Below are 23,152 nucleotides of genomic sequence, written 5' to 3' on the forward strand. Positions count from 1 at the left end.
TGGACTGGATCCCAGGATCCCAGGATCATGACCTGAGCTGAAGGCAGATGCTTAACTGACTGAGCCACCCAGGCATCCCTATGTTTTTTTTTTTTTTTCATGTTGTCTTCACAACAGCTCTGAGGTAGGTACCATTGTTAACTTCATTTTTGTCATGAACAAGAGACAGCAAGGATTTGAAACTGGGCCTAGGACTCCAAAGAGGGTTTTAACCTGTATATTATAAGCATATCTGGCCAAGGAAGCAATGTGAGCAGAGGCACTGGGGTGAGAAGGCAGGACAGAAGGGGTAACTACAGAAGGACCGCCAAGTTCTGTACCCACAGGGGTGAGAGTGGGGCTGGTGGGGACTAGTGGGCCTTGTAAGCCGTTACCAGTTGGTAAAGCATGCCACTCTTGATTGTGGGGTCGTGAGTTCAGTGAGTTTGAGCCCCACTTTGGGTGTAGAGATGATAGGGAAGAAGGAAGGGAGGGAGGGAGGCAGGAAAGAAGTGAGGAAAGAAAATTAGTATCACTTAGTGAAGGGGTGAAGAAAGAAGTTGACCCTGGATTTCTGGACTGAATAACTGGGCAGACGGTCATTCCCTCCCTGCCGTAGGGGATGGGGGCAGGGCTGGTTTTCGGGAAAGTGATGAGTTCTGGTTGGCTTCCCTGTGTTTGATGTGGGAGCAGAAGCCTAACAGGCAGTGGCTCCAGGCTCCAGGGTCAAACAGACTGGGTCCAGCGCCTACCTTCATCAACCTACTAGTTCTGTCTCGTTGGGCAAGAAACTTGATTTCTTTAAACCTGTTAATTCATCCATAAGATAGCAACAGTAATAGAATTTTAGGGTTGGGATAAAATGAGAATAAAAGGAGACAATGTGCGGTGTCTGGGACAAAATACATATCGAAAAATGGCAACTCTCTTATCATTGTTATTATTTATTATCAGTAAATCTGAAGCTCAGAGAAGAAGCAATTTCAGAAGTCATCAAATGGAAATTGAAACCAGGAGAGTAAATGAGATGATCCAAAAAGAGTGTAGAGGCTGGAAGGGAGGAAGTTGAACACCAGGAGCCCTGGCATTTCAGGGGTAGACAGAGGAAGAACAGCATAAAAACAAATGGTTATAGAAGAAGGAGGAAAGCCACCAGAGCTTGGTGCCGAGGAAGCCATATGTAGAAGCCACACAGCTGACTAATCCTCTGTCTTCTTCCTCCTCCCTAACAGAACCTGATGTTGTCAGGGTCAGCATGTCCTGGATTCTCTGTGTCTCAGAGAAGGTAGCCCACAGCTCCAGCTCGAAACCAGCAGCACAGTTGCCCCTGGTTATCCCATTGACCTTGCCAGTGAAGGTTTATGAAGGGTATTTGATCCCTTTCTGGTCAATGGGACCTGATGGGAAGTCTGTTGAGGGGCTTCTGGAAGATTTCTTTGATTTAAAAAAAAATGCCCATGAAGACGACAACCACAAGGAGATATCATTTCACACTCACTAAGATGACTAGAATCAAAGTCAGATAACATCACATGTTGGCCAGGATTTGGAGAATTTAGAACCCTTATGCATTGCTGATGGGAATGTAAAAAGGAACAGACACTTGGAAAACAATCTTGCAGTTCCTCAAACAATTAAACGTAGGGTTACCATATGACCCAGCATAGGTATAATACCTAGGAAAATGAAAAAAATTAGGTCCCACAGAAACTTACACACAGATATTTATAGTGGCGTTATTTGTAATAGACAAAAGGTGGAAACAACTCAAATGTTCATTGACAGATGAATGGATACACAAAGTATGCTATATACAAGCAGTGGAATTGTATATAGCCGTAAAAGCAGGTAAGTACTGACACAGGCTATAGCATGGATGAACTCTGAAAACATCATTTTAAGTGAGAGAAGCAAACCACAAAAGGCCACATACTGTGTGATTCTAGTCATATGAAAGTCCAGAATAGGGAAATCTGGGAGATAGGGAAATTGGGAGAGAAAGTAGGTAGCACTTGCTTAGGGCTGAGGTGGTGGCAGGGGAATGGGAGATGATTAAATCAATGGTATGCATTTTCTTCTTGAGGTGATCAGAATGTTCTAAAATTGACCAGAGGTGGGGCACCTGGGTGGCTCAGTGGGTTGAGCCTCTGCCTTTGGCTCAGGTCATGATGTCAGGGTTCTGGGATCAAGCCCCGCATCAGGCTTTCTGCTCAGCAGGGAGCCTGCTTCCCCCTCCTCTCTCTGCTTGCCTCTCTGCCTATTTGTGAGCTCCCTCTCTGTCAAATAAATAGATAAAAATGTTTAAAAAAAAAAAAAGATTGGGTGCCTGGGTGGCTTAGTGGGTTGAGCCGCTGTCTTCGGCTCGGGTCATGATCTCAGGGTCCTGGGATCGAGTCCCGCATCGGGCTCTCTGCTCAGCGGGGAGCCTGCTTCCTCCTCTCTCTCTCTCTGCCTGCCTCTCTGCCTACTTGTGATCTCCCTCTGTCAAATAAATAAATAAAATCTTAAAAAAAAAAAGATTAAAATTGGCCGGAGGCAATGGTTGCACAAATATGTGAAGATACTAAAGCTATTGAGTTGAACACTTTTTTTTTAAAGATTTTTTATTTATTTATTTGACAGAGAGAGGTCACAAGTAGGCAGAGAGGCAGGCAGAGAGAGAGGAGGAAGCAGGCTCCCTGCTGAGCAGAGAGCCTGATGCGGGACTCGATCCTAGGACCTTGAGATCATGACCTGAGCCGAAGGCAGAGGCTTAACCCCACTGAGCCACCCAGGTGCCCAAGTTGAACACTTTTTTAAAAAAAATATTTTATTTACTTATTCGAGAAAGAGAGAGGAGAGGGACAAGCAGATTCTGTGCTGAGTACAGAGCCCCATGTGGGACTCACTCCCACAACCCTAAGATCAGGACCTGAGCCAAAATCAAGAGTCAGAGGCTTAATGGACCAGCCACCCAGGCACCCCTGAATTGAACACTTTAATTGAGTGAATGGATTATTATATTCATTATATCTGAATTAAACTGTTGCAAAAGAAGCAACAATAAAAGTGATACACGAGGAATCTATAGACTTCTCTCAGTGTTGTCATGTCTGGATGGAATGGCTGAGACAAACTGTCTTGCTACCAGCCTGAGGACCATGTCCACCCAAAGAGGCAGAAATCACAAGGGTCACTGGAAAGTAGCAAAGGAGCCCCACTGGCACCAAGCTCTGGTGGTCTTGTCATATGATGTAATGAATTGTTAAAGCCTGTGTGAATCAAAGTTTTTGTTGTTGATATTGTCTCCAAACAACTGGAATCACCATGGGATTTAATATAGGGAAGTAGTTGCTTATGAACCTTGGGAGCTTCTGGATGGTCAAGGTCTTGACTTCTAGAACACTGCAAGACTGACCCTCCATAGGAGCTGCTGCCTCTGTGGCTCTGTTAGGAGAAGGCGACACAGGAGGCCAGCAGCGGAACTGCTGACTTCCAGAGCACAGTGTTGTGTTTGCGATGCAAGGGTTGGGCAGCCTAGGCCAAACCACCCCAGCTGCCTGCCAGCATCCACACAGCCGGTGAATTAACAAGGAACACTGCATCAAAAAACTTATCCATCAGGGCGCCGGGGTGGCTCACTCAGTTAAGGGTATTCCTTCAGCTCAGATCATAATCCTGAGGTTCTGGGATGGAGCCCTGAGTCAGGCTTCCTGCTAGGCAGGGAGTCTGCTTCTCCCTCTCCCTCTGCCTGCCGCTTCCACTGCTTGTGCTTTCTCTCTCTCTGTCAGGTAAATAAATAAAATCTTTAAAAAGAGAGAGAGAGAAAGAAAGGAATAAAACTTACCCATCGTAAGTTTTTCTTACTTGCCAGAAGAAAAACAAAAGGAGGAAGGAAAGCTTTTACTTGGCTTCTACGTCCCAGATGTCTCCCTTCTAATGACCAACTTTTCTGCTCCTTATTTCTGCTTCCATCTCAGACCTTCTCTCCCGCATCATTTTTCCTTCTGCCTAATATATATATATATATTATGTCCTTTGGAATGTTCTGAGGGTCTGCTTGTGGAGATCTTTCAGTTTTGATTTGCTAGAAAATATCCTTGTTTTGCCAAAAAGTTTTGGACATGGAAGGTAAACTGCTAGTTATTGTCTTCATTTTCTTTTTTTCCCCATGCATGTGTGTATGTCTGTCTGTTCTTGTGGGTGGCAGGGGAGCATGTGTCTGGGCCCTTTCACGGTTCTCCTTCCCCCACAGGGTGGACCCAATTGTGGGCTGGGACCTGGGGCCCAGAAGGTCCTGAAGAAGGGTGACGAGGGGCCCTTCAACGTGGAGGCACTGGATGAAATCAGCATGAGATGCAGGGTCAAGATGGAAAAGCAGGTGAGTGCAGGATGGTTTCGCTGGTGTGGTAAAGCTCGGGGACTGAGAAGCTCTCGAAGGCTGTGGGGACAAGCACGGGAGGGGTTCGGGGAGGCTGTGCTGCTCAGAGCCATGGCCCAGAGCATCCGCTACCCAGGAGACCTACGCAGAGCCCAGGTGTCCCCTGCTGCCAGTGCCAAGTTACTTTCTCTTAGCGTAAGAATGTCCTCATCCTTGAGGGCTTGCTACCTACAGCCACCTCTGGTACCAAATGACCAGAGTTCAGTATGAGAAATAGAAGCCAGCAGAAAAGGAATTTATATACAGGAACTAAAAATTGTGGGGCATTGGGAGAAGGAGTTGTCATTTGGAGACTCTGAACCCTCAGAAGTAACTCATGAGAGGGACCACCATGCATGTGACAGTCGGGCAGGTGTAAAGGCTCCCTTGGAACTCAGTCATATTTAGTTGCTGAGAATCACGCTAACTGCAGCTATGTCTCTGTCCCTACAAAGCTGGGGACAGACACTGGAAAGCTGCTGCAGGAAAAACTCCATATCCCCATAACCTTGTTTGCCCAGAGAAGACAACGCCAACTGCAGAAATATGCTTGTCTCACATCTGCTTTCCTGGTTCTTTTTTTTTTTTTTTAAGATTTTATTTATCTATTAGAGAGTAAGCAAGCGAGCAGAGGGAGCGGGAGAAGCAGGCTCCCTGCTGAGCGGGCAGCCTGACATGACAGGGGGACGACATGACAGGGGGATGGCAGGGGGACTTGATCCCAAGACCCCAGGATCATCACTCGAGCTAAAGGCAGATGCTTAACCAACTGAACCACCCAGGCACCCCTGCTTTCTCTATTCTTAAAACTTAATTTGTATAACCCAACTTCCAGGGGATCAACAAAAGGCAGCTTTTTGTTTCCCTGCCTTTTGTGGTGTATGGAAGGCACTGCAGAAGGTGACAGGAATTGCGGAAGGGCTCTGTGTTGTCAAATGGCATATGCAAGGTGGGGGCCTGAAGTGGTCTTTGGGTTTGACAATTGGAAAAGCAAGGAGGCTCTTGAGGGCTGTGTCAGCGCAGTGGAGATGGGCAGAGCCAATAAGACATGAGGAGCGAATTCGGCGAACGTGGATGGTTTAAGGAATCCTTTGCAGGGCAACTGAGAGAGGGATAGCGGATTGAGGGCGGCTCAACTTCAGAGAGAGTTTGGGTTAGTTGTTTTTCTAGGAATGGTGGAGAATCAAACATGTTTATGATGAAGGGAAGGTGCCAACTGAAGAGAACAGAGGGAGCAAGGATGGAGAGATTGTGGCTAGCAGGAGGGGACGCTTACAACATGTGGAAAGATGCTCATGATACTTTGCTAAGCGACAGAAGCATATAAAACAAACACTGGGCGGTTCCCTTCCTCTTTTTCTAAAAATTATTTTTTATTAACATATAATGTAGTATTAGCCCCAGGGGTACAGGTCTGTGAATCGCCAGGTTTACACACTTCACAGGAGTCACCATAGCACATACCCTCCCCAATGTCATCATCCAGCAACCCTATCCCTACCCCACCTGCCCTGCAACCCTCAGTTTGTTTGGTGAGATTAAGAGTCTCTTATGGTTTGTCTCCCTCCCGATCCCACCTTGTTTCATTTTTTCCTTCCCTACCCCTCAAACCCCCCCGCCCTATCTCTCAGATTCCTCATATCAGAGAGATCATAAGATAATTGCCTTTCCTCTTTAAAAGTGTATTAGAGGCACTAAAAGGCCTCACTGAATTGTCAAACAGCCCCCAGAGAGACCCAACTCAATCCCATGGTTGCTAGCCGCCGCGCTGAAAAGTAGCAGGCTGGCCGCAGGCGTGGGTGTGGGCCAAGCCGGTGAGTAGAGGTCGGCTTCTGCCATCCCAGCCAGTCCCTCTCTTACCCTGTCCCTCCTCTTGGAGGCCATGTGGCCACAGTCTGGCTTGTTCTGTAGGCCTCATGTTCAGGTCATTATCCCAAAGGTCCCCTGATCACCCACTGTCCCGTACATGGAGGAGCAGCCTCCCGGCAGTTCTAGAAACAGCTTCAGAGGCCTTGACATGGCATCTTCCCATCCCATCTACCTTCAGTAATTGTGGAGACACCCAAATTCCCCGTAGGAGTTTGGGGACCACATCAGGAAAAAGCACCGCTGTGACTGCAGCACGGTCCTCTGACGTTTCCTGTTTCCTCTCAGATAATGACCACAAGATTCTCTGACCAAGGCTGACTCCTGAGTGCATGACATCCTTGAAAACTACCTGACATAGTTTAAACTAACAGCTTTTCACAACCCCCATCTTATCTCTCCGCATGCTTCTTATGCCAACCCTTCTCTCTACAAATAAATGTGAAATAATAATTCATATATAATCTATCTGATGTCATTATTGTATATGCATTCTGAGTCTGGGACCATTTCTTCTGATCCGTAGTCAGACGCGTTATCCATTGCGCCACCGGCCCACTCTGGGACCGTTTCTAATCATTATTGGCCCCAGGCTTGGGTGGTTCTTTTGTTCTTGTGGGAGGGGTAGTACCTGATCATGAGAATTCAGGCTAAAAAGCTAGACTGAAGGTAGGCTCGTGGTCACACCTTCTCTGGGGAGAACCTGTGCCCTCCCTAATCTGATTAGCATTAGATTCCAAGAAAGGCAGATCTTCTTGCATTCCTCTGTATTATTTGTACAAAACCTATTATAATAAATATAATAATATGTGGGCTGAACAAAAGATAAGGAATGCTAAGTCACCAGAGCAGGGGCCTAGAGAGGCCTGCAGAGCCTTAAAGCCAGACCTGGACTCGGGGCACATGCAGAACTGAGTGCATATGAGCATGGGTTTTTGTGATCTCTCAGGACCGGCAGGATGGAAGATAAATCCTGAAGCCCACGAGAGAGAAGCCTGACAGGAGACTCTCTCTCAAAACGGGGACTCCAGAGGACTACATTCTCAGTATAAAGGGGACCTAGAAATAAACTGTTCCATCCCCAGAGGACTGTAAGAAAACTGCCTTCCTTGGATCTCGAGGCTAATCGAATCAGGGTGCAGGCAGGGCAATCTGTTTCTGGGATTGTAACCACAAACCTGCCCTCATATAGATTTTTAGCCTGAATTCACATGATTAGGCACCGGTTTCTCTGAAAGAAAACAGAAACAAAACCCTGTAGCCAATAATATGATCAAAATTGGTCCCAGACTTGTGATGCCCCCAGGTACCTGACAGAAGCAAGTATAAATCCTTTTCAGTGGAATTCAGAAATTTGCCTTCATCCCTGGCCTCAAATAATTCCCACAGGTTATATCCAAGGAGTAAATGAAAGAAAATAATTTAGTAAATCTAGAAGTAAACAGGGCTCGATGAGTGAGAACCAGCAGAAACAAGACAGCAGATTCAGACCTAAAAACTTTAGATGTTGAAATTATCAGATCTAGTATAACAGATAAATATGCTTAATGTAACATAAAAATAAGAGAGCCTTGAAAATATGACAAAAGAGCAACAAATGTGGAAAAAAATCGAACAACTCATAGGAAAGAAAAATATAAAATTGAAAGGTAAAACTCAATAGGGTTTTTTTAAAAAGATTTTATTTATTTATTTGACAGACAGAGATCACAAGTAGGTAGAGAGGCAGGCAGAGAGAGAGGAGGAAGCAGGCTCCCTGCTGAACAGAGAGCCTGATGCGGGGCTTGATCCCAGGACCCTGGGATCATGACCCGAACCGAAGGCAGAGGCTTTAACCCACTGAGCCACCCATGTGCCCCTCAATAGATTTTTTTTAAGAAAAAGATTTTATTTATTTGAGAGAAGAGAGAGAGCATGTGCATGAGTTGGGAGAAGAGCAGAGGTGGAGGGAGAAGCAGACTTCCCGCTAAACAGGGAGCCCGAGGCAGAGCTAGATCCCAGGACCCTTAACCATCTGAGCCACCCAGGCACTTCTCAATAGGTTTAACAGCTGGTTAAATACAGCTGAAAGGATGATTAGGGATGTGGAAGATAGAGCAGAAGAAATTAGTTGAAAGACCAGACAGATAAAGATAAAGAAAATACAAAAGTAGAAGTTAAAATGACATGAAAGATAGACCAACAAGGTTTACCATACATTTAACCATACTTCCAGAGGGAGAATAAAGAAAGAAGAGAGAAGAGGTAATATTTGAAAAAAAAAAAAAGGAAGATTACTATCTATAGATGGAAAAGGACCCTTATCCACAAAGTCAAGAAGCCAAAAATGTTTTCAATTATGCTAAAAAGAAATGCACACCCAGGGGTGCCTGGGTAGCTCAGTGGGTTAAAACCTCTGCCTTCAGTTCAGGTCATGATCTCAGGGTCTGGTTGAGCCCCATATCGGGCTCCCTGGGATCCTGCTTCCTCCTCTCTCTCTGCCTGCCTCTCTGCCTACTTGTGATCTCAGTCTGTCAAATAAATAAATAAAATCTTTTTAAAAAGAAGAAATGCACACCCTGAATCATAACGTAGTGAAAACACAGAACATAATGTATTAAATATTACAGTACTGGCCACCACCGGCAGCCCCCAGGGTGCCCTGTCCCTGGAGGAATTGCTATCAAAAGGCGATGCCAAGAACACTGAGGAGGAGCTAGAGGAAGCCCTTTTGGAGAGATTGTGGAGACTATCAGAGATGTTCCCAGAAAGTCTCCCATCTGGGGCTGGAGCCCCTTTTGATCTCTCTGTCTTTGTGGCTCAGAAACCAGATTTTCCACTGCAGCCCTATGGGTTGGGATACCTCCTTCACGATCCCCGTTCTCCCTCTTGTTCTTAAGACCGAGAAGTTGCAAATGGAGCAGCAGCAGCTATAGCAGTGGCAAATACTTTGTAGGGCCTCACATAGGGTTCTCAGGAGGCATGCCAAGGGCTCGACCTATACTTCCTGGAAAGATCTAGATTGTTACTCTGTGACTTGTCTTGGTGGGACAAGTTTGAAAATTCAACAGTGTTGGAACTGTTGATTATTTGGAGTCGTCTTCTTCCTTTTTCTTTTTTTAAATGCTGGTACATTGATCTCTCTACACATGCCATGGAGAATTCTCCCCAGTGTCTCCCGGAGACTCCCAACTTGCAATTGTGCCCTCCACACTGTCCCATTTCTTCTGTCTTCACTCTGATACCAGAGTGCAGCAATGCGGATGGTTACTCCAGCTCTGGCCATCCCACCCCTTTTGCCAAATCCCTCGTGATGGGAAAATCTCCTCACTCTCCCACTGAGGCATAGGGACTGATGCTCCTGGGAAGTATGTGCCCCTGGCCATTTTTGTGTTTGAGCATGGAGATGTTGGGAAGGGACATACACATGGTATGAAATAAAGAAGGCATTACAGCTGTAGTTGGAAAGCAGCTGCTGTGAATTTCTGTGTTAGAAAGGAGGAAGGGCTGGCAGCAGCTTTAACCACAGGGTGGGGACCATGGAGGACAGAGCAGGAGCTCATTTTCTTGCCCATTTGGGCTACTAGAGACCTGTGTGTGTTTGTGTGTGTGTGCATATGTCTAAAACAGAAAAAAGGGCTCGGTTTTTGTGTTTATTTTTATTTTTAAAAATTTATTTATTTATTTATTTATTTATTTATTTGACAGAGAGATCACAAGTAGGCAGAGAGGCAGGCAGAGAGGGAGGAGGAAGCAGGCTCCCCACCGAGCAGAGAGCCCAATGCGGGGCTCGATCCCAGGACCCTGGGATCATAGACCCGAGCCAAAGGCAGAGGCCTTAACCCACTGAGCCACCCAGGCACCCCTCGGTTTTTGTGTTTAAATATTAAAAGTGATTCCAACAGAAAAAAATTTAAAAATAAATATTAAAATGTTATACTAGTAAATACTAAATAACAGAAAGCTCATGTAAGTATATTAATATCAGAGAAAATATTTTAGGGACAAAAAATGAGAGATAAAAAGATAACTGTATAGGGATGCCTGGGTGGCTCAGTCAGTTAAACATCTGATTCTTGATTTCAATTTAGGTTGTGATCTCAGTGTTGTGAGATCGAGCCCCACGGGCTTCATGCTCAGCGGGGAGTCCGCTTGAGATTCTCCATCTCCCTTGTCTCTCCCACCCCCCTGCACATGCGCTCTTTCTCTAAAATAAATAAATCTTTAAGAAAAGGTTAGGGGCACCTGGTTGGCTCAGTGGGTTAAGCCTCTCTGCCTTCGGCTCAGGTCATGGTCTCAGGGTCCTGGGATGGAGCCCCGCATTGGGCTCTCTGCTCAACGGGGAGCCTGCTTCCTCCTCTCTCTCTGCCTGCCTCTCTACCTGCTTGTGATCTCTCTCTCTCTGTCAAATAAATAAATAAAATCTTTTTTAAAAAAGATACATTTAAAAAAATAACTGTATAATGATAAAATGTTCAATTTTCCAATAAGGTACAACAGTTCTAAACTTTTATAAAAACAATGACATAGCTTTAAAAACGAGCTAAAATGACAAAATCACAAGGAAAATTAGAAAAGCTCACTACCGCATTGGCTCTTTCAACACACATTTCTGTGATGTGTAGAATAAGTCGTGGAAAATTATTAAGGATATAAAAGGTTTGAGCAACACAAGAAACTTGATCTAAAGAACAGGTGTGGAACTCTGTCTCCAGTAACTAGAGGATATATGGTGTTCTTCAGCATCCGTGGAATGTCTGCAAAAATGGACCCTTACACATTAAATGTTAGAGATGGGGAGGGATGAATAGGCAGCGCACAGAGGATGTTTAGGGCAGTGAAAATGCTCTCTACGATACTATAATGGTGGATACGTCATCATACGTTTGTTCAAACCTATAGAATATTCAACATCAAGAGTGAACTGTGATGTAAACGGAGGACTTCAGGTGACGACAATGACAAGGTGGGTCCATCAGTTATAACAAATGTTTCGCTCTGGTGGGGAATGTTGATAATGCAGGGGGTGCTATGCATGTGTTGGGGGAGGGGGATATATGGGAAACCTCTATAACCTTCCTCTCAATTTTGCGGTGAACATAACACGGCTATAAAAAATAAATTTTTGATAAAAAATTAAATGCTTCAACCATAAGGCATTAATCAAAGGAGAAATTACAATGAAATTTTTACCAACAAGGGTCCTTGGGGTCTCTGAGCAATAGAAATTTATTAGAGGCCAAAAGGAAGTTCCAGGCAAGGCTGTTATGGGGGTTTATGCTCCAGCACCAGGAAGACAGCACAAAGGAAAGTGTTCTTCTGCCAGCCCTCCAAACAAAAGCAGGGAGAAGTTCTTAAAGAGATTGTGACAGGAAAGGAGTGACATCTGAGTGTGCAGGGTGGAGAGAGACACAGGAAGTCCAGACACAGTGAATAGGACATGCTTCCTTAGGCATTGTATATCTCATTAATATGAGACATGAGGTTTTAGTATTGTAATGAGGGGAAAGGTCAGTGACAGGCCAGCGCTGGGGTCCACCCTAGTGCAGACTAGTTTGAACCCTTCCTTTTATAGGCATCCTGCTTTGCATTATTGCAAGATATGCTAGTCAAGAGGCAGAGGGTTTCCACTATCAAGGAACACTAGATTTCCTGGTCAGGACTAAGGGGATCCCAGTCCAGTCCCTGCTCTGTCTCAGGATTAGAAAATCTTGATAACCAAAGGTGATGAAAATATGGAAATATTATATAGTATAGCTTGTGGGATGCAAATAATACAGTATTTATTTTTTTAAAAAGATTTTATTTATTTATTTATTTCGGAGAGAAACAGTGAGAGAGAACACAAGAGGAGAGAAGGTCAGAGGGAGAAGCAGACTCCCCGTGGAGCTGGGAGCCCAATGTGGGACTCGATCCCAGGACTCCGGGATCATGACCTGAGCTGAAGGCAGTTGCTTAACCAACTGAGCCAGCCAGGAGCCCTTAACGCAGTATTTAAAGAAAAATGTATTATCTTAAATATTTCTCATAGAAAAGGGGTTCAAAAATTAATGAGCTGAAAGTTAAAGGCTCAAAATGAATGAGCTAAGCATCCATATCAAACAGTTTAAAATAAAACAGCAAAATTATCTTCCAAAAAATAAACAGAATGAAAAAATAAAGATAAGAAAAATTAGGGTGCCTGGGTGGCCCAGTTGTTAAGCATCTGCCTTTGGCTCAGGCCATGATCTCAGGGTCCTGGGATTGAGCTCTGCATCAGACTCCCTGCTCAGTGGGAAGCCTGCTTCTCTTTCTCCCACTCCCCCTGCTTGTGTTCTCTCTCTTCTATCTGTCAAATAAATAAATAAAATCTTTAAAAAAAAAAGAAAAAATTACTTTTTTAAAACAAGGTTTTATTTTTTTATTTGACACAGGGAGAGAGAGATCACAAGTAGGCAGAGAGGTAGGCAGAGAGGGAGGAGGAAGCAGGCTCCCCGCCGAGCAGAGAGCCCGATGTTGGGCTCGATCCCAGGACCTCGGGATCATGACCTGAGCTGAAGGCAGAGACTTTAAACCACTGAGCCACCCAGATGCCCCAAAAAAGAAAAATTAATTTAAAAGGAGATGAAAGGGAAAAAAAAAGAGAGGAACAAAACCAGAAGTCCATTTTTCAAAAAGATTCATAAAGTTGACAAAATGTTGGTGAAAAGGATCAAGAAACAAAAAGAAAGCATAAGAAACCAACATTATAGGAATAGAAATGAGTTAAGAATTCAAGCCACAGATTGGAAAAGGATATTTCTCATGCAGTCAATATAAAGAATATATAAAGAATTCCAACACATAGTAAGAAAAAATGGTCAGAAGAAATTCCATGGAAGCACCAAAAATGTTCCACAAGCATTTGAAAAAGTGTTGGACCACGTTAGTGATCAGGGAAATGCATGTAAATAGCCCCAAGATTCACAGAATCAAGCTGTTAGACAATCCCAAGCATATTGAAGCAGTGGGTACTGTAACGTCTGCTGGCTGGTGGGACCTCTGAGGACCGCTGGGCATTGTTTAATGAAGTTAAAAGTATGCATGCCCAAGACCAAGGGATCCCATTTCTAGGTATGTAGTTCAGAGAAGTCTTGTATAAGAGTGTATTTATAGCAGCATGCTTAGGAATAGAAAACTGTGTCAACACCTGGAGATGCTCTTGCAGATAAAAACAGTCCAAAGGGTAAATTAATTTTAGTATACTCACCCAGTGGGTGGGTGTGTATGTGTGACCGTGTATGTGATGTCTTTGCTGAGCTTCCAATTCCCACCCAGTGGAATCCCACAGAGCAATGAGGACGGACTGCAGCTGCTGGGAACAGCATGAATCCCCCCACTAGAATCTTGAGTAAAAGACACAAGTCACTGGTAGGTTACATGAAGAATTATCGCATTGATCCGAAATTCAAACACAGGGGGGCATCTGGGTGGCACATTTGGTTACGTGTCCCTCTCTGGGTTTCAGCTCAGGGTGTGAGCTCGGGTGGTGAGATGGAGGCCCTCGTCCGGCTCCACACTTAGTGTGCAGTCTGCTTGAGACTCTATCCCTCTGCCCCTACCCCTACCCTCTCTCTCTCAAATAAATAAATAAATAAATCTTTTATTTTTAAAAAAAGATTTTATTATTTATTTATTTGTCAGAGAGAGAGAGAAAGTGTGAGAGTAAGCACAAGCCAGGGGAGAAGCAGATGCCCCACTGAGCAGGGAGTGCGGGACTCGATCCCAGGACCCTGGGGTCATGACCTGAGCTGAAAGCAGATGCTCAACTGACTGAGCCACCCAGGTGCCCCAAACAAACAAATCTTTAAAAAAAATAAATAATAAAATTCAAACACGGTTATAAACCCCAGATTATCTAGGGTGTGGTGGTCAGTTTTTTGTGTCAGCTTGACTAAGTCATAGTCCCCAGTTAATCAAACACCTGCTGCTGTGAAGGTATGTTGTAGGTGCGATGACAGTCCACCATCAGCTGACTTTAAATAAGGGGGGTTATTCTAGATAACCTGCGTTAGACCTGACAGAGTCAGTGGAAAGGTCTTTAGAATGAACCAAGGTGTTCCTGAATAAGAAATTCCTCTCTGTGGCCTGCAGCTTCTCCTGCCCCAGAGAGACCTGCCCTTCCTGATGCCCTTGAGATTTCAGATTTGCCTAGCCAGCTCCCCAAATGCATAAGCCAATTCCTTGAGATTGATCTTAATGTATATCTCCTCTATATACATTTTATAATATATATATATCTGCCTGAACGATACAGACAAATACAGACTTTATTTACTGCAAGTGGTTCTAGAGGAACAGAATCTCCTGACTTTTATGAATAGAGGTTCTGTGTTTTCTGGAATTGGTTCTCTAGACTGATTAGATTTAAAGGCACTAATGACTCTATTTCAAGTGATAAAGAGGGCACTGGTAGTCCATGGAGTGACGTGGCATTAGAGATACCCCAGAAGGTTTTGGGTGACCGTGTATGTGATGTCTTTGCTGAGCTTCCAATTCCCAGCTCAAGGTCCTCAAAAATGACCTTTGTGTGCCCCGAAAGAGACCCTTCTCTCCTGTTATTTGCAGGGCTGAAATGGCCGAAAACCAAACCCATAATCTCATCCTGTGAGCTGTTCAATTACAATGCACTTTGAATCCCAGCCTGGAAGGAAAGTTAAAGTGAGGGCATGTGAGCTGGCAGAGGGGCAAACCCCTGGCTCCAGGGGTTCCCAACAGACCAGTTCAGCCACTGAGAGGCAAGTGGTGGTGAGACAGGAAAGGAATTTATTTCAGGAAGGCCAATATGGGAAGACACTGGACTCTGCAGGTGGGTGGTAAAGGTCAGGTCTATCATTGTCTTGAGGTCACTCACATGGGGCTTGTTGGCTCAGGGCCATCCTTATTGCTTGAAAGGGTAGGTTTGGTCCTCCCTCCCCTCCACCCTGGGGTGCTTTGCTGGCAGGGTCTTTTGCCCAAGTTAAGAGGTAAGTTGGAGGGCGCCTGGGTGGCTCAGTTGATTTAGTGACTGCCTTCAGCTCTGGTCATGATCCCAGAGTCCGACATCCGGCTGCCTGCTCCATGGGGAGTCTGCTTCTCCCTCTGACTTTCTCCCCTCTCATGCTCTCTCTCACTGTCTCTTTCACAAGTAAATAAATAAAATCTAAAAAAAAAAAAGAGGTAAGCTGGAAAGAAGGATAAATGAAGATGTGGTCCATATATACAATGGAATATTTTTCAGCCATTAGAAGCGAAGAATGCCTACCGTTTGCATCAACAGGGGTGGAAGTGGAGGGGATTATGCTAAGTGAAGTAAGTCAAGCAGAGAAAGACAATTATCATATGGTTTTACTCATATGTGGAACATAAGAAATAGCATGGAGGATCATAGGGGAAGGGAAGGAAATCCAAAAGGGGAGAAATCAGAGAGGGAGATGAACCATGAGAGACTGCGGATCCCCAGAAACAATCTGGGCATTTCAGCAGGGAGGGGGTGGGGAGATGGGGTAACAGGGTGATGGGTATTAAGGAGGGCACGTGTTGTGATGTGCAGTGGGTGTTATATGCAACTAATGAATTGTTGAATACTGCATCAAAAACTAATTATGTACTATAGGGTGGCTAACTGAACATAATAAAAAAAAAAGAAGAAGAATTTAATCAGTGATGAAGTACAGACTAAGGTCAAAACAGAGGAAATTGGGGCGCCTGGGTGGCTCAGTGGGTTAAGCCGCTGCCTTCGGCTCAGGTCATGATCTCAGGGTCCTGGGATCGAGTCCCGCATCGGGCTCTCTGCTCGGCAGGGAGCCTGCTTCCCTCTCTCTCTCTGCCTGCCTCTCTGTCTACTTGTGATTTCTCTCTGTCAAATTAATAAATAAAATCTTTAAAAAAAAAAAAAACAGAGGAAATTGAAGTTCTTTTTCGGGCATTGCCTGGGACGAAATGGAATCCTTGCTTGCATCCCAGCACCAAGCTTGGCCTCAACTCTCTAAAAGTCGGGATACTCGTTCACTGGCTCTGGAGAAAAGGATCTGTACAATTCAGTCCAAAAGCTGGAGCAGAGACTGCAAAAGTTATCTTTCAAACTCCTCGAGGTGTTAGTAAGGATCAAGAGGCTCCTTGTCAGTCTCTACTAGATTCCTGTTCTGGTGCTTCCCTCTCTCTCCTCTCCTCTGTGAAGACATATTCCACCTGAGAACAATGGCTGTTGAAGGTCAGGCTTTAAAATATCAAAGTCAGGGGTGAGGGGGCGCCTGGGATTGAGTTCTTCATAGGGCTCTCTGCTCATCGGGGAGCCTGCTTCCTCCTCTCGCTCTGCCTGCCTCTCTGCCTACTTGTGATCTCTCTCAAATAAATAAATAAAATCTTTTAAATAAAATAAAATATCGAATTCGGAAAAACAGTCACCACGTGTATCCTTGGAGGAGAATCAAACTTGTGTTTCTGTGTACCTGAGATGATACAAGGGTGCTGATGTCTGAGAAGGAGGTCCATCATGCCACGGGCTGAGAGTCCTACTGACTTTTGAGTCGGGAGAGTAAAAGTCCCCACAAGGAGGAAGTGTGTTCACGTGCTCAGGCTGCTGTCCCAGAATTCCACAGACTGGGTGGCTTAAGAAACAACAGAAATTTATTCCTCACATTTCTGGAGGCTGCAAGTCCAAGGTCAAGGCGCCGGCATGCTGAGAGCCCTCTTCCTGGCACAGAGCCACCCTCCCATTGTGTCATCTCAGGATGGAAGGGAGGAGGGAGTTCTGTGGGGTCTCTTTTATAAGAACCCTAATCCCCATTCATGGGGGCTCCACCCTAAAGGCCTCACCTGTCTCACACCATCACATCAATCATTAGGATTTCAACACCTTAGTGAGGTGGGGCGCACACAGCCAGACCATAGCTGTAAGTTCTCACCTTCCAAAGGTAACTTTCAGGGTGTGTGAAGGTTGGAGGGAGTGACTGGAGTGACTGGAGACAGTGGGGTCAAATGTCATTTATTTTTGCAGGGAAATGGATGGAATGCATTGAGGTTGCAAAGTTCTCAGAAGTGCAAGAGACAGGCTGCCATGGTTGCCTATAGACAGGAGCTGGTGAACAGAATGGGGCGGTGAGACATGTATTTGGAGGCCACCCTAAATCCTATCTGCAGATTTCATACTTAGACACTTAGCAAATACAGTCGGCAAGTAACCAGGTCACTCAAAAAAGGCCTTAGTTTCCCTATATGTAAAATGGAGACAGTAAAGAATGCCTGGGTGGCTCACTTGGTTAAGTGTCTGCCTTCAGTTCAAATCATGATCCCAGGATCCTGGGATCGAGTCCCGCATCAGGCTCCCCACTCAGCAGGGAGTCTGCTTCTCCCTCTCCTTCTACCTTCCCCCCAGCTCGCGCTCTCTGTCTCTTTCTCTCTCTCTCTCTCTGAATAAAATAAATAAAAATAAAATACAAAACACAAAATAAATAAAATAATTTAAAAAGTGGCTACAGTAAGACCCACGGCCCCAGACTGTAGAAAGGATGATGTGAGACAGGCACGTGAGGTTCCTGGTACTTAGTGAGCATTTGTAAACATCAGCTCTTATTGTTTGTAGACCCATTTTGAATTTGTTCAGACAACTGAACACACCTTGTAACAACTTGTAACAACTTGTAACAACTTGTAACAAGGTGTATAATTCACCTTGTAACAACTAACACAGGCTATCCTCAGCAGGTGCCCGTCCGTGGAACCAGAATAGTGTCTGTAGCAGACTGAGAAGCCATTCCAGACATCCGCAGGATCTTGGCAGCAGTTTGATCTGAAGATGACCCTCCGTGTGCTGTGGGCCAGCCTCAGCCTTCTCCGCCTGGTGTGGTGTCTCCTGCCACAGACAGGCTACGTACACCCAGATGAGTTCTTCCAGTCACCCGAGGTCATGGCAGGTAAGTTCCCTGCATACAGTTAAGATATGCAGCAGCAAAGTCTGGATGGTTGCTGTTTGCATACTCAGGGGGAGGGAGAATCTATGTCTTTGGGGTTGAGCAGTAAATCTGTGAGCCTGTCTGGAATAAGAACTTGAAAGTGGGGATTTCACATCTCCTTCCTGACCAGCGACATTGACCTTCTGGACAGTACTAATGAAATGCCAGCCTCTTTGATGTTTTCCTGCTTGGACCAACAGTACCGATTATTCAGAATGAAAGTTGTTTTGGACTCCTCAGTGGAGAGATTTTAGAGTGGGGCTTCTCGGGTGCTTAGGGAAACTTACACAGGGCTGTGCTCTGAGATACTGAAACTTTTCTTTTCTGGGTTCTTCTGAGGGGTGAGGGAATCCAGGCCTGGAATGCTCACTTGTTAGAATTTATCTGCAGAGGGGTATAGAATATATCAAGAGGATGGCTGACAGGGACTATGAGGCTTTTCAGATGTTGTGGACACATGGGTTCCTCCTCCATATGGTTCATAGTTTTGAACCTCCACATGGTTCAAAATGGCTGCTTGAGCTCCAGCCATCAAGTCTAAAATGAAGTCTTTCCAGCCACTGGAGAGGAGATGGGCATGCCTGCTCTCTCTAATGGCATATATTTTTTAATATTTGTTTTTTTAAGTATTCTCTACACCCAACGTAGGGCTCAAACTTACAGCCCCAAGATCAAGTCACATGCTCCTCCGACTGAGTGAGCCAGACACCTCTTTAAGGGCATATTTTGAATGTCACATACTTTTTGCTCATTTCCATCCCATTGGTCAGAATGTATTATATGAACACACCTAGCTGTGAAGGAAGCTGAAAAATAGTCTTTATATCTGACCAAATGCCCAAGTGAAGAGACTAAGGAAGGAAGAAGGCAATGGATACTGGGGAAACATGTAGCTGGCCCTGCCATAGGGCTCACAGCTGGATTTGTTTCTTCAGGTGAAAGGTCCAGTCTTTGCCAGTTTTTTAACCTGAGCCAGTAAAAAACCAAAAACGGAAAAACCCAGCCAGATTGATCTGACTTTGATTTTGTTTCCTTTTCACCTTCTTCTTCTTTTTGGGGGGTGGGAGAGTGATATTTATTTTAGAGGTGGGGGAGGGGCGCAGAGAGATAGAATTTCATGCAGACTCCCTGATGAGCATGGAGCCCCAAGCGGGCCTGGATCTCAGGACCCTGATGATCTAAAATCCAGAGTGGGATGCTTAACCTACTGAGCCACCCAGGCGCCCCTCCCTTTGGGTTATCGCCTACCTAACCGTCAGGTCCGCCGCAACATAAAGCAGTAACCGGCGTAAAACCCGCGGTCCCCAGAGTCCGGGGAGTGTGCGCGGCACGCTGACGAGGGGGTGGGAACATCCTGGGGCTGCAACCCCTGTCTCTGAGCTTGGACCTGACTCAGCTCCGCTTCTCTGTCTGCAGAGGACATCCTGGGCGTGGAGGCTGCGCGGCCTTGGGAATTTGACCCCAGCAGCTCTTGCCGCACGGTGCTCTTCCCGCTGCTGACCTCCGGCTCCGCCTTCTGGCTGCTCAGGCTCTGGGAGCAGTGGGGGCCGCGGCGGGACCCGGTGAGTGGCTACGTGCTGCTGGTGGGGCCGCGACTTCTCCTCACCGCCCTCTCCTTTGCCCTGGACGTGGCCGTGTACCACCTGGCCCCTCTGTGGGGGGCGGAGCGCTGGAACGCCCTGGTCCTGCTGTCCGGCTCCTACGTCACCCTGGTCTTCTACACGAGGACCTTCTCCAACGCCATCGAGGGACTGCTCTTTGCAGGGCTGCTGGTGGTGGTGTCCCCCAGGTTGGCGTGGAGCCCCACCCCCAGGAAGCCCGCCCCGGGCCCGTGGGGGCACAGCTGGCTGCTGGGGGGCATCGTGACTGCTGGCTTCTTCAACCGGCCCACGTTTCTGGCCTTTGCTCTGGTCCCACTCTTCCTCTGGAGCAGCCGCGGGGCGGCGCACCCCGGCTTCAAGTCGCTGGCAAAGGAAACGCTGGCGCTGCTCCCGGGAGCGAGCCTCGTGGCGGCGGTGTTCGTGGCTGTGGACAGCTGGTATTTCTCCAGTCCCTCTAGATCCAGCACCCTCGTTCTTACGCCTGCCAACTTCTTGTACTACAACCTGGATCCTCAGAACCTGGCAAGGCATGGCACACATTTGCGGCTCACTCACCTGGCTGTCAACGGTTTCCTGCTCTTTGGGATACTGCATGCCCAGGCCCTGCAGGCGGCGTGGCTACAGCTGCAAGCCTGCCGCCGGGCCTTTGCACAGATGGGCTTCCTGAGGGCTCTGGGGCACAGAAGCCTGCTCTCTGGCCCCAGGTCTTGCCTCCTGCTCCTCTACTTCACACCTCTGGCCCTGCTTTCTGCCTTTAGCCACCAGGAGGCTCGGTTCCTGATCCCCCTCCTAGTCCCCCTCGTCCTTCTTTGTAGTCCACAGACCCAGCCTGTGCCCTGCAAGGGCCCCCTGGTCCTCTTCAATGTCCTGGGCGCCCTCTTCTTTGGCTGCTTGCACCAGGGGGGCCTAGTGCCCAGCCTGGGGCACCTGGAGCAGGTGGTTCATGCCCCCGCATCCCCCAGCCTACCCACCCACTACACACTCCTCTTCACCCACACCTACATGCCCCCCAGGCACCTTCTCCACCTCCCAGGCCTGGGCTCGCCGGTGGAGGTGGTGGACCTGGCTGGGACTGAGGACTGGGTCCTGTGCCGAGCCCTGAACAACTTCACCAGGCAACCAGCCTGCCAGGTGGCTGGTGGGCCGTGGCTCTGCCGCCTCTTTGTGGTGACCCCAGGCACCGCCAGGCCTGCCATGGAGAAGTGCCACTTCCCTCTCAAGAGTGAGACACTCCTGTTTCCCCACTTGACCCTGGAAGACCCACCAACCCTGTCTTCTCTGCTGAGTGGGGCTTGGAGGAACCATCTCAGCCTTCACATCTTGGAACTGGGGGAGAAGCCTGGCAATGTGACCAAAAAGCCACCGCCCATGAGTCGGCCATAGGTGAAGGTACCACTGCACCTTCTGTGTGGGTAGCTGGGCTGGAACAGAGCCCTGATTCTCTTCCATTCCTCTCCCTTTCAGAAGTCCCACTCCTGCCTCTCCTGTGCATAGGCTTTGGCTGCTCTGCCTTCTGGGTAAGCTGGCACCCTTCTCCCCTTGAAGACCAAAGATCTGACCAGTCACAATCCTGACACCAGTTTCCCCAAAGAACCTGGTGTAACCGGTGTCTGGTGAACAGCCTCAGGTCTGTTCCTGCCCTATTCCTTCTAGCCACTGTGATATTTTGATATGTAGTAGCACCTGGTTATGAAAAGAGAGAGATCTGCATGCAGATGGCATTCCTCTCTCAAACCTTCCAGGATGCCTTATCTCTTCCTGTTGGATAACCCTCCAGCTTCCTAGATCACCAGGAAGGAGGCAGTGGTGATGTAGAGAGCAGGCAATTCAGATTCCAGAGACCCGAGTTCTAGTCCCTGGTCTACTTGCCACTGTCTGGCTGTGTGATCTTAAGAAAGCCCCTTCCCCTCACCTCGCCTCAGTTGCCAATCTGTACAGTGGATAAAAGTGTCTCTGAGGTGTCTGCCAGCTAACACTGTGTCATGCCTTGGTCTGCAGTGCATGTCCCCCATCTAAACAAGCATATCTGTCCCAAAGCTCTTTAAGCAGCCCTGGTGTGGCGGTGTATTTAATGGCACTCTGGGGCCTGCTGTCTCCGCATGGGGTTATTACCAAAACAAGTAGTTCTAGAATTGCTCTCCTCACTCTCTTCTACTCCTGTCCCTGAGGGAGGGGGTAGGACCTTTCTGCATCTCACCCTTTAAGGATCATTCTCCCAGATTGGGGAGCCCAGATGTTCCCCGTCCTCAGCCTGCCCTAGTGGGAATGGAGAATTAGTAGCTGTCTCCACTTGGGAGCTCTCTGGTGCTCCCAGAGACTTCTTAAATGCAGTCTGGTTGCTCACTAAGCTCAAAGCCCCCATCAGAAACTGTTTCATAGGATAGAGAGCAAACCCCATGCCATGTGGGTGATGAAAGCTATCATCACAGCTCCAGGCACGGGCGCCCCCTCTAAGGGCACCCCTAACCAATCCACTGGAACGTGAGGAGCTGCAGCACTCACCCTGTCCTCATTCTCCCTCCTCAAATCTCTACCACCTCCTGAAAATAAGAGGCACCCAGGCCACAGAAATCATTGAGCTGTAAATCAATACAGAGCTGGAGACCAAACCAACACTTGACCAAGCCTGAGCATTCTTCTAGTCCTGCCTTCTGCTGGCTAAGGTTTGGGGCAGCCCAAAGCAGCAGCCCTCCCAGTCACGCTGTTCCGTGGCTGATGGTTGTTCTTGGTGCCACACGCACCTCCTGACTCCAACCCCAAAGACAGGCAGGGTCAGTGATATGCTGGTAAATGTTTAGCAACCATTCTCTGGGGGCACAAAAGCCCCCATGTGGAGCATTTGCTGATTTCCATGGCGTAAATACTCCCACCTTGACTGATTTCAAACTACCACAATGATGCTACTGAACTCCAAGCTGAGAGGAGATGCCAGTAGACATTGGCTCCAGCAAACTACTGGACTTTTCCCTCTTTTAAATTCTGTAGTAATTGCTCTTGTGGTTTATGTTTCTATGAACCTCTCATTTGTCTTCCTATCCCTAGTGCTTAGCGTCATCTCTGGCACACAGGAAATACTTCCTCTTTTCTTTGCAGCCAAAGATGGCTTTTCTGCCCAAGTGCCATCTTGGAGACACCTGACTCCAGGGTCCCAGACTCTTCCCCTAGTTGGATCCACAATCTCAGAATTTCCTGGAGGAATTCCAGGAAATTGGTTATAACAGTCTGTGTAGATTGTTGATGGTCTGACTTCTAATAAATTTGTCCATAAAGCGTTTGTATCTAAGTTTATGCAGCATCAAGGGAGGAATCAGAATTGCCCTGCAAGATAGTAGGATGAGTTGCTTCCCTGCTTCACTCTCTGGCAGAATTTAGGAAAG

The 23,152-nt window shown here is 46.9% G+C and overlaps 1 protein-coding gene across 3 annotated transcripts; it reads left to right on the forward strand.

Annotated features, from left to right (window-relative positions):
- Positions 1–36: 36 nt before the first annotated feature.
- On the forward strand, positions 37–23,039 carry PIGZ (phosphatidylinositol glycan anchor biosynthesis class Z). Of its 3 annotated transcripts, none has more exons than XM_044252073.1 (5): positions 37–124; positions 4,214–4,339; positions 11,126–11,189; positions 17,927–18,135; positions 19,591–23,039. In XM_044252073.1, the coding sequence occupies exons 4-5, from the start codon at positions 18,018–18,020 to the stop codon at positions 21,156–21,158; spliced, it is 1,686 nt and encodes a 561-aa protein (XP_044108008.1). In that variant the 5' UTR covers positions 37–124; positions 4,214–4,339; positions 11,126–11,189; positions 17,927–18,017; the 3' UTR covers positions 21,159–23,039. The 3 variants fall into 3 exon arrangements, with proteins under 3 accessions (XP_044108008.1, XP_044108009.1, XP_044108007.1); XM_044252074.1 differs by lacking the exon at positions 37–124 and adding an exon at positions 1,271–1,347; XM_044252072.1 differs by lacking the exon at positions 37–124 and having other exon boundaries at positions 4,031–4,339.
- The last annotated feature ends 113 nt before the right edge of the window (positions 23,040–23,152 follow it).

The sequence above is a fragment of the Neovison vison genome, chromosome 6 (genome assembly GCF_020171115.1).
Source record: "Neovison vison isolate M4711 chromosome 6, ASM_NN_V1, whole genome shotgun sequence".
NCBI lineage: Eukaryota > Metazoa > Chordata > Mammalia > Carnivora > Mustelidae > Neogale > Neogale vison.